The sequence below is a fragment of the Rhinolophus sinicus genome, chromosome 2, assembly GCF_057876585.1.
Source record: "Rhinolophus sinicus isolate RSI-liver-muscle chromosome 2, RSI-T2T, whole genome shotgun sequence".
In the NCBI taxonomy this organism is placed as follows: domain Eukaryota; kingdom Metazoa; phylum Chordata; class Mammalia; order Chiroptera; family Rhinolophidae; genus Rhinolophus; species Rhinolophus sinicus.
The window spans coordinates 49,172,256-49,184,414 of NC_142502.1; the positions used below are offsets into that span (position 1 = coordinate 49,172,256).

The 12,159-nt window shown below is 38.7% G+C and overlaps 1 protein-coding gene across 1 annotated transcript in view; it reads left to right on the plus strand.

The window, feature by feature from the left end:
- Positions 1–12,159, plus strand: part of PREP (prolyl endopeptidase) — a 112,728-nt gene that overhangs the window by 30,599 nt on the left and 69,970 nt on the right. The window contains exon 6 of the mRNA XM_019734997.3: positions 2,048–2,169. Within this exon, the coding sequence (XP_019590556.3) occupies positions 2,048–2,169 (122 nt within the window). The remainder of the gene's footprint in view (positions 1–2,047; positions 2,170–12,159) is intronic.

The following is a 12,159-nucleotide window of genomic DNA, read 5'->3' on the forward strand; positions in this document are numbered from 1 at the left end:
TTAGAGCAGTTTTAGGTTCACAGCAAAATGAAGGGAAGGTACCGAGATTTCCCATACCTCCCCTGCCCCATATATGCACAGTCTCCCCCATTATCAGCATCCTCCCCCCGCCCCTCCCGCCTGTGGTACTGTTGATGAGCCACGTTGACACCTAATCACCCAAATCCATGGTTTACGTTCGACTTCAGTCTGTGTGGTACATTCCGTGGATTGAGCACATGTATAATGACATGTGTCCACCATTATAGTTTCACTGCCCTAACAATCCTCTGTGTTCCACCTATTTATCCTCCCTCCCTCCTAGCCCCTGGCAACCACTAATCTTTTTTACTGTCTCCATAGAGTTGCCTTTTCCTAGAATGTCATGTAGTTAGAATCATACAGTATGTAGCCTTTTCACACTGGCTTCTTCCACTTAGTAATGTGCATTTAAGGTTGTTCCATGTCTTTTCATGGCTTGATATCTTATTTCTTTTTAGCACCAAATAACATTCTGTCGTCTGGATCTACTACAGTCTGTTCACCTACTAAAGGGACATCTTGGTTGCTTCCAAGTTTTGGCGATTATGAATAAAGCTGTTATAAACATTTGTGTGCAGGTTTTTGCGTGCACATAAATAAATTTTCAGCTCCTCTGGGTAAATACCAAGGAGTGTGATTACCGCATTGTATGGTAAGGATATGTTTATTGTTGTAAGAAACCACCAGCTGTCCTCCAAAGCTGCTGCTCCCATCAGCAGTGACAGGGAGCTCCTGTTGCTCCGCAACCTCACCAGCGTTTGGTGTCATCGGTGTTCTGGACTTCGGCCATTCTGATAGGTGTATAGTGGCATCTAATTGTGTTCATTTGCATTTCCCTGATGACATATGATGTGGAGCATCTTTTCCTATGCTTATGTATCATTTGCACTATATATCTTTCGTGATGAAGTGTCTCTTAAGGTCTTTGGCCCATTTTTTTAATCAAGTGGTTTATTTTTATTGAGTTTTAAGAGTTCTCTGTATATTTTGGATAACAGTCCTTTATCAGATGTCTTTTGCAAATATTTTCTCCCAGTCTGTGGCTTTTCATTCCCTTGACAGTATCGTTCACAGAGCAGGTTTTAATTTTAATGAAGTTCAGCTTATCAATTCTACCTGTCATGAATTGTGCCTTTGGTAGTGTATCTAAAAATCACCACCAAACCAAAGGTCATCTAGGTTTCCTCCTATGCTATCTTCTAGGAATTTTATAGTTTTGCATTTGCAGTTAAGTCCATTTTGAGTTAATTTTTGTGAAGTGTGTAAGGTCTGGATTGCTTTGCATGTGGATGTCCAGTTCCATCGCTGTTGGAAAAAAACGATCTTTGTTGTATAGCTTTGGCTCCTTTATCAAAGATCAGTTGACTGTATTTATGTGGGTCTATTTCTGGGCTCTCTACTCTATTCCATTGATCTAGTTGTCTGGTTTTTTTTGTTGTTTTGGCTGATACCACTGATGTCTTGATTACTTACAGTAAACCTTGAAGTCAAGTGGTATCAGTCCTCCAATTTTGTTCTCTTTCTTAATACTATGTTGTCTATTTTGGAGTTTTTGCCTCACCACATAAACTTTAGAATCAGTTTGTCAGTATCCACAAAATCGCTTACTGGGATTTTGACTGGAATTGCATTGAAACTATAGATCAATTTTGGAAGAACTGCAACTTGACAATATTGAATCTTCCTGTCCACGAACATGGAAAATCTCTCCATTTATGTAGTTCTTTGATCTCTTTCATCAGAGTTTTACAGTTTTCTCAGATAGATCTTGTGCATATTTGGTTAGACTTATATCTAAATATTCTATTTTGGGGGAGGTACTAATGTAAATGGTATTGTGGTTTTAGTTTCAAATTCCACTTATTCATTGCTATATATAGAAAAGCAGTTAACTCTTATATAATAACCTTATATCCTGCAACCAGAGACTTAACTTTTTAAACGTTGCTGGATTGTGCAATATGGGTGGAATAGATTTTCTTAAAATTACCCGCTGCATTTCAGTATACATTTTTACCTCCTTCAGGTACAGAGACATCCAGCAATCTCCACCAAAAGCTCTGCTACCACGTCTTGGGGACCGATCAGTCAGAAGATGTTTTGTGTGCTGAGTTTCCTGATGAGCCTAAATGGATGGGTGGAGCTGAGGTATTGTACTGCTGTGAGATTCTACCCACAAAGACTGTGTCCCATGGACCTGTGTATATAAATATTCTTGTTTTGTGATGACCTTTATGGATGCTAGAAGTTCTTTGGGTGAATAATCTTTTGTCAAAAATATTGGTATTGGCATTCAAACTGACTCAGTAAAGAAGGTGATAAACCTTTTAACTACAATCTCAACATAATAATCTTAATACTAAAAGTTATACATGCTTACAGTTAAAAATATATAAAAGTACAGAATAACATAAAGTAAGACATGAGCATTGCAAAATTCAGAATTTTATTTGGAGGTAAGGAAAATATCCTTCCAAAGTTTTTCTTTCTGTACACAAGTGAGAATGTGGAGAATGTGTGTATGTTTTCCTTTTTTACAGAACTGTGCTCTTTGTGCATATTGTTTTTAATACTAAAATATGTATCCTTGAGGCATTTTCCCAACTTAGCGATAGTTCATACATTCCTTGGGGATCTTGACAATAACCAACTTCTGTTGAAGTGATGCATCTTTGAAGTTACTGGCCTAGATTTTATTCTGCCTTTTGATAATCAACTGTGAAGAAACTTAGAGGTGCTTGGAATAAGAATTTACTCTTGTTAGTTCACTTCTGGGTACTAAGAAATATTTATGTAAAGAAAGAAAAACATTCTGAAAAACAAACTTCTACTTATGGGTCTGGTTCATTGAGGGGTAGAATAAGAATCCACAGTATTTTAATCCATGTGCATTGATATACCTTATTCCAAATTGTCCTTTTGTTTATTTATTTTGTTTCTCTAGACCAGGGGTTGGCGCACTATTGCCCTCAGGCCAAATCTGACCTGCTGTTAGTTTTTGTAATAAAGTTTTATTGGAACACAGCCATACCCATTTGTTTACTTGTTGTCTGTGGCTGTTTTCAGGCTATAACAGTAGAGTTGAGTAGTTGCCACTAAAGACCACATGGCCCACAAAGCTCAAAATAATTACTCTCTGGCCCTTTATAGAAAAAATTTTCCAGACTTTAATGCAGTTTGTTAAAAATGAATTTATAGGACTTTTATTACCTGAAACTGTGCCTTTTTTCATGCTTTTTCTTTCCCACCTAATTCCCCACCCTGGAGTTTTTTCTTGTGTAGTTACTATTGTCATATTTCTCACATATTTGTTTTTAATGGCTTTTCTGATTCACTTTGTATATTGTTTCTAAGTTTTCTTCTTAACCCAGTTTTTCTTCATACCTGAGGCTTCTGCTTATTATGGATAATATATGTTTATTTATAAAATAATATACATTTTTACTTTCATCTGAGTGAAACAATTGGGGAGATAAAATATGCTACCAACAAAACTAAAAACGTTAGCTCATGTGTTTCTCTTTACCTTTTTTGGGGGGCGGGGGTGTGTTGCTGCAGAAAACCTAAAATCACATATTTTAGTAATCAAAGTTTATTCCCTCTGGATTCTTCATAAAAAAGTCCTGGAGAAATTTTTTGCTTCAAAGTTAATAATTTCATTGCAGCAGACCTATTTTAATCAAAGTAAAATTAGTTGGTTGATACAATAACAGGTGCACTAAAAAATAAATGCCAGAATATCAGTATATTTAAGCATATTGCTCTAAAAGAAATCAGCTTAATGGTAGAGTACATGTGCAGTTTGAGTTGCTCAGATCTCTTGATTAGCACTTGGTTGATGCAACTAGTATGTGTATTTATATATATGTATACATATATATAATATATAAAAAATATATATACATAATATACATATATACACATACATAATATATATACACATACATAATATATATAATATATATATATAACATTTTAATTTTGGTAATATGTACATAACATAAAGTTTTCCAGTTTAATCATTTTAAGTGTAGAGTGGCATTAACTACATTTACATTGTGCAACCATCACCACTATCCATCTCCATAATTTTTTTCATCTTGCTAAGCTGAAACTGTTCCCGTTAAGCAGTAACTCCCCACCCCACCCCCTCCTCCTCCTCAGTCCCTGGTAACCACCGTTCTATTTTCTGTCTGTGTATTTGACTATTCTAGGTACCTCATATAAATGTTATCTTGGGGTACTTGTCCTTTCGTGACTGGCTATGTCACTTAGCATAATGTCTTTAAAGTTTGTGCATGTCACATAGGATGTGTCAGAATTCCCTTCCTTTTTAAAGTTGAATAATATTTCATCATATATATATACCACATTTTGTTTATCCCTTCATCTGTCGATGGACACTTGAGGTGCTTCCATAACTGCTAGGAGCAGCCGGTTTTTTAAAATACAGTGGAGGTATATCACATATGCATTTAGTGAATATATATTCAATTTTAGCAACTGAACAGAAAAGCAGATTTAAATAGTTCGGTGATCATTCTACCATTCGTTCAGTAGATGTTCACTCTACCTACCTTGTATAATATCATCTTTACCACAGCCATTCCATTGCATGGACAAAATAGGACACCCGCTTGGATGGTTACCTTGCAAGTCCATGGCTGGACTGCCTGCTGAGTACATTAGGCCCCACAGCCTGAATCTTCTTAACTCCCATGCACTCTGTCTCTGTGGTCAGAAGGAAACAGGTCACACAAAAACAGTAGCAATGACTGTTCAAAGAATGGCAGTTGAACAGATGCATCTGTACTGCACAGAAGTAATCAATGAAGCTTTTTTAAATAAAGGTAAAGGGACAAAATGAGTCCCTAAGGGACTTTATATTGGGTCAGGGCCCTAATTAGTGAATTGTTCAGAGGAAGTCTGTAAGAAAACCAGTGGGTTTATTAAACACAAACTGGATGGAGGCCTCCCATAAGCTGTAGTCCAGCTGTCTCGGTCGTCTTATTAGACAGATGTCACCCCACCAGTTGCCAGGCTTGGTTGGGCAGGTCTGGGTGATTTAGGTGAATGTCTCCTTCCTCACCCTGCTATGGGTGATCTTTCTGAGCTAAAAGGACTTTCTTGCTACAGAGGGGAATACACTGACATTTCAGCATGAGAACTAGGTATGAAGCCTTCAGAAGCCTCAGGCCCACCCTGAATTGATGGTTCTGTTCCAGGTCAGAAAAATCTATATCATGAAAAAATATTGATGCGGGAGTTTCTTATACCTGTCAAGGAAGAGTGGTAAAGCCCGGGCATCAGGACGCTGATGCACTGTTGGCTGGCTGGGCCAGTAGCGCCCACAGCTGGTGTGCAGATGAGCACTCATGGCACTCACTGGAAATGAAGCAGCAGTTTCTTAACAGCCTTTATCTAGTGATGTACATCTTAGAGAGAAGCAGTTGTCCTTTTCATAACCATGCACCAAATGCATGTGTTGCCATTGTTGCTTCAGTTTTTCAAGCAGTTGCTTTTAGGATCATCATTGTGAACCTCGTGCTTCTTGAATGCATGTAGCAACATCTCTGAATGGAGAGCCAGGGTTACAGTGGTGGTGAGGTGCTGGAGCAGAACTCAGTCCTATCTGTGGCCTTGGGCAAATCACTTCATCTCTCCAAGTCTGTTTCCTCCGGAGCTTTTCCCCTCTGAAAGTTGTGATCGGAGGATTTATCACAGCATCTCCTAGACCCTGAAGGAGGCTTCCTTGGTGAGAACGTAGTTGCTGGATGGATATGAGAGCAGTGGAACGTGGCGTACTGGGCGTTGTGGGTGTGGCTCAGGGCACACGGGGGCCAGTAGCTGAGTGAATGTGTATGACTTTCCCTGGCTTGCTGCCGTCCTCCTCCCCTTTGGCTGCTGCAGTCCGAGTTCACATGACTCATCTCCTTTGTTCACAGACACCTACTCTGCCTTCCTGCACTGGGTAGGTCTTTCTTGCTGAGCAAGTGTGTAAATTATGATCCGGAAGCAGCTTTAGTTTTCACATCGTCGCCTATGACAGCATCTCTCCCCAGGACCTGCAGAACCCATAGCTTTTTGGACACTTTTGGGTATTAAAACTGTTACTACAGGTCCATGGCAGTCCAAAACAAAAGTATCAACTCTCCAGTTCACATAGCTTGTTCCCTCTCCCCAGCTCAAGTTTGGCGAGCACACGGGGGACCATTCGGTGGGGTAGGGGCTGTTCTATTTCTCCCCATGTTTTTTGTTTTTGTTTGTTTGTTTTCTATACAAAGACTTGGACATGAATAGTCGTAGCAGCCTGTTCATGATAGCCCCAAACTGGATGTAACCCAGATAACCAGTAACAAGCAGCTGAATGAACAAACTGGTACATGCCTGCCATGGACTACTACTCAGCAATAAAAAGGGATGAACTAGTGGTACACCTAACAACATGGATGGATCTCAGAATAATTATTCTCAGTGAAAGAAACCAGAAAAGAAAAAGTACACAGTGTTTGATTCCATTTATGTAACACTAGAAAGTGCAAACTAGTCTATAATGGCACAGAGCGGATCAGTGGTTGCTGGGGGTTGGGGGCACTGAGGAACGGGAGGGAGGGTATAGGAAGGGGCAGGAAGAAACCTTGGGAAATGACCAGACTGGAACATTGGAATTGACATTTTATGGGTGGACCACTCGAGCAATGAGAGATCTCCAGTTACCGCCCCTGGGGTGTTCATCATGGTTTGTTGTACTCAGTGGCCTTGCAGAGAGGAGGAGGTAGAGAAGTGAAACAGGATTTTTGTTGTTTGTTGATCTCTCCTGGCTGCTCAGTCGTGGTGTGTGTCTAGGCTCCAGCTCCCTTACTTAGGGCATCCTTGCTGCCTCTTTGTCCCGGAGATGCCACCTCCGTGGGTTGCTCCATCCTGGAAGTGCAGGGCAGTGTTCACCACTGCTCTCCTCACCTGCCAGCCAAGGCCACCTGGGCCAGCCTCCTGCCCTCAGTCCCTCTCAGCAGCACCCCCATGCCCTGGGGGGTAACATACAATAGACTAGCATTGGGCTTGGAGGAACAGTGATGTCAATTATTATTTACTATAGACTGTTAGCCTTTTGTTGGAGGGCAGTGATTATGGAAGGATAGAATTGTCGTTTTAGAAGGTTCTATCAGACAGAAAAGAAAAGAAAATCTGTTTGTTTTAAAATGCTTTATAGAGCATGTGGGGAAGAAACAAAATGAAGCATTTTGAGGTACTTTTCCCAGCAGAGGGTGCTCTAGAATGAAGATTCTGAAAATGTGTCAAGTCCCTTTAGAAAGGATTAAGGATTATCTAGCTGAATCCTATGTTGAGAACCTAATTATATTATACCTAATTCTTAGGGGAAAGAAGGTTTTTTTTACAGAGGTACTCCTATTCTTAGTATTTATTACCCATCTCTCCCTAAGCCGTCTTAATATGTTCACTTGTGACCCTTAAAACTAATTCATATGTATATTTGTGTTCACATTTGTATATACTACACAAATACTAGCATGTAAAAGTGTTGCCTGATGCGTGACTTGCCATAGGCATTCAGTAAGTGAGTAATTTCCTTGCTCTCCCCGCTCCACTGCTAAGGTTCATGCGCGTGAAGCGCCTGGTGTCTCCCCAGCCTCGCCTACAGAGCCTGCAGTCAGTAAAGTCCCGATGTTCCTCGGGGAGCCCTGCCTCACCTGTCTGTCCCTTACTCGTTGGGTAGTTTTGACTTGCAGCAGTAATCGTTCGGCAGCCCTCTTCCTGGTCAGCACAGTTCATGCATTAATTCCCCAAATACCTAGTAAGTCCTTCCCTTGCATTCACCACTGTATTAGGGCCAGTGATACTCAGGAGCAGAGAGCAAAGCTCTGGCTCTTATGGAAGATGTTTTTTTCCTGGTAACCTCATCTACGTCAATATTTTTATATAATAAAAAGAGATTGGGGAGGCTCATAAGAGAATCCCCCCCCCCCCCCCCGTGTTTGGTTTGTTTGTCATTTTAAAGATACCATTGTCCTCTTGACCTTAAAACTTCAGTAAATGAGCTGAGGCTGCCGGCGGGTGTTCTTATTGGTGGCCCTTTGCATCCTTGTACTGTCCCGGGAGTCCTGCGCTTTCCGCTGGCTCTTAGAGACGGATTCTGCGTGTTTATCACTGGAGTGGCTGAGTGGTTGTCTTTATGTTAGTCCCGGGGTGAATTCCTGACTGGACTGTGTGTGCCCGAGGCTCACTGTCTGTGTCCTCTCTGTCATCATCACTGTGTGAAGTGATAATATCCACGATGCTGATTAACATGTAGGAAAATCTCAGCAGCATGCTTGGGAAGGCAGAAAAGTCAGGAAGCCAAACTGAAGACCTGGATGTGAGTAAAAGCTAGTAGTGCTCCTCTGTCTACATAAAACAGCTGCTGTTAGGAGTGTTGGTTTTTGTGTAGTAAGGTTGGATTTGCGGATCGATCCCTTTTCTCACCTGACCCCTCTATTGCTCAGTAAGGGAGGAAAAAAACCCGAACAGTAGATTCTTGAATAACCAAGCTTATCTGCCAGAGAAACAACCAGGTAGATTGGAAACACTAGTGACTATATCATGTCAAGACCTACGTCATTTATTTTACTTTGAATAGGTTATCTTTTCCTGGAGTTTTCTGTTCTATTTGTAGCATACCAAGCAACACATCACACAGTATTTGGGTTGCTTTCCTTTCTCCCCCATTTCTGTAGTGCCACTCTGTATTAGGAAAGCTGGGTAATCTGACTTAATAACTACCTGTTAGAAATGTTTATGGGAATGTACATCGCATGTGTTTACACTTCTGTTACTGACGTTACTTTTATTTTTATTACAAACCTGTGATGAATCCCATAAATGAAAAGGCATCATTGTAGGTGATTAGTCTGACATTTAAAAGTTTTTCTAAATTAAGTTTTGTAAATGTCCTTAATATTAAAGGGAGGTTATGACTTACAGCTACTGTGAAAGGAATTCAAAAGTGTCTAAAGTAAAATTGATAAACTTTCCTGCTCTGAGAGGAACATGATTAACTCTCAAAGCTATTAAAATCCATTTTCACTCCTTCTGTTAATTTCCTGGACAATTTTAAGTCTCACTGCTTTTCAGTTTACATTTTTATGCACACAATTAATGCTTTTTAGGATAATACATAAAAGAAAATACTTTCCTCAATTTTAAAACATGCGTATAGATTCAAATTATGAAAAAACTTCCGCCACCCTCTTCTTATTGGATTCTAAGTTAAAAAAAAAAAAAAAAGTGTGTGTGTGTGTGTGTGTGTGTGTGTGTGTGTGTAAAGGAAACTTTATATCCTTAAAGATTCGGTTAACACAAGACCATGTGACTGGAGTTTAGTAGCTTTGGCATAAAATACCTTAAGTTTTTCTTTGAAAATGATCATGTTTCATGAAAGTCCACGTATTCTATGCATATATAAATACTGGTTATGTGTCCCATCACTTTGCAAGACAAATAACTTTGTAGCTAGTTAAATGACTGGGAGTTCAGAACATTAATACCTGACCTTTTCTTACTTTTTCTCTTAAGAGATGCATGAAGAAAAGCTAGCTTATTCAGGTCAGTTAGAAAGCCCAGCTGTTACTATTATATAGTACTGAGACTGAGAATAGCCAAATTCATCGACTTTGAAGTTTTTATATTTCTGGTAATAATGAATAATACAGGTTTCTTACAAAATACAAGATCCTATTCACCAGAGAAACGGCAATTATCAACATATTGGTTCTATTTCACACTTATTTCTGTAGATTCATATTTTTTAAAAAGCCTCAAATAAACCGATTGTAGAGCTGATGACCTCCTGTGAAAATGGAGCCCCTTGACCCAGACTCTGGTCTGAATGGATTATCATCACACCTACATGAGGGATTAACTGAAGACATTTCATAGAAACATATTATTTGGGACTAGTTTCCCCTGAGGTGTGTTCTGGTTGCTGCTTATCTCTCTAAATTCTGTGGTTTCACGGCTCCTGGGTTTTATATTCTTGAATATGCTGTCATATGAACTATGTGTTTGTTGGACTAGCACATGTGAACCTGATAGAGTAAAGTAGAATATACATGCTCTGTTTAATTGAATGATGTTTACCCAGGGTTTCCTTGTAAATATTACTATCTCAGAGTAGCTTAGTATCACAATATACACAGTTAAAATTTCTTAGTTGAATTAACGTGGCTTCTTTAATGGAAGGTGTAAAGTTCGACACCCCATTCCTTATCCTTCACCTGTTGCTAAATGCAAACAAATACGGCAGCTATTTGGGTGCCCTTTTCAAAAACAGTATTTTGTGAACTAGAATTTGTGCTGTTCCATGAAGGCCTGATGGGACCCTTAGCTCTCTCTCCTGCTTATCTCCTCTCCTTTTAGTTGGATTTCAGGAAAGTCTCTTTACTTTAATTCTCTTAATTCTAATTCTTTTAATTTTCACTTTCAATTCTCTGATGAGATTCAGGTTCCTCTTCATCAACATGATTTTTGTCTTCCCCTCCCAATGGTTTCCAAACTTCATTTTGAAAATTGCCTTGAAATATACTCTGAACATGAGGCCATGGTTCATTATTGTCATTGATTACATTTTAGTGGAAAAAAGGTGTATTTCTAATTGTATATTTTGGGACAACAGTGACTTATAAATGATTTTGATATGTGAGACCTGTTTTGAAAATTCAGAGTTGTGTCTACTTTAGGAAATTTGTTTAGTGGCTCTGGAACATCTCTGAGGTGTGATAACAAGAGGTATAGTGAAAAAGGCTGGCTTAATTGGCATTGCAACAACAATGTCCCTTGGGACTCCCTGCCTTAGATTAAATATAAACTGCTATAACTATTTAGTCCAGCCAGAAATCCTGAGAAAAACTCATTAGCTGTGCTTGAAACAGCCGTTATCGAAGGTTTGATGTTTTGGGGGGTTTTTTTTGCAGTAAGTTTTACTGCCTTATCTTTCTGTTGGATGAATCACTACAACTGAATTAACCATCGTTTGTGAATGATGTAGCTTGACTTTAAGTGCTAAGCTGTAAAGCTTCTGTCTTTATTTACAAGACAGAGAACAAAAGTATGAAGTATTATTCATGGGGCTGCTTTCCATTACATTTAATAAAGTCATAATTGTGAGGTTGCTGATATTTTTAATACAGGATGGTTTAAAAATAAGATGGAACTAAAATTTTAGACATTGGCTCATTAACTAGAAAAGCTTAAGGAAAACATTTAAAGGACTAGAAATGGAATACATATCTCCCAAAGCAGCCAAAGAAGGGGAAAAGTTTATAAAGAAATTTATATTAATACAGTACAAAGAAGGAAGGAGAAGGGAAGTCAAAGTGAATAGAATATTGAAAATTAAGAGTGTGGAAGCCAGTACATCAACAGTAATAATTAAGGAAAACAGAATACAGATTCTTAGATTGGGTATTAAAACTCGATCAAGTCATATGTTCATTTGCAAGAGAACCACTTAAAACATAATGACAGGTAATTTGGAAATACATGAGGATGAGAATGGAAAAGAATTAATGTAAAATCAAATTTATATGAGGTTTTCCAAAACTGATTGGCGATCTTTGAAAGACTATAAGGAGCCTAGAAAATGATGAAGAGAATATACCTGAGTCATTCGATATTATACTAGAATAATTTATGACAATAATATTATAATTTGTGACAGAAACATAAACAACAAAATATGATTCATTTTTGGGAAAGGAAACTGCTTCAGAACTCAGAGAAAAAGTCACCTAGAAAAAGAAGCCAAATTAAATAGGCCTTTCTAGAATCTTCTATAAAACTGTAACTTACTTGAAATCCCACTTTTATTTCACACATACAAACTCCCTCTGTGCTTTAAAATAATTTTTTCTGAGAAAGAGATGTGTAACTTATAATATCAGTCTGTTGCCAAGTATTTAAAAACACTGGACATTTTAGATATGCATAGCCATTGTGATGAATTTATAAATGCAAAGAACCTGATGGACAAACAGCTGATCTACTGAAACGAACCTGTAGATTGTAAGTGGATGGACTTTTTTTCAGAGCTGGAATCTTAATTCCTACAAGTCTAAAAACGTGCTGCTGCTAGTAAGTGAAACC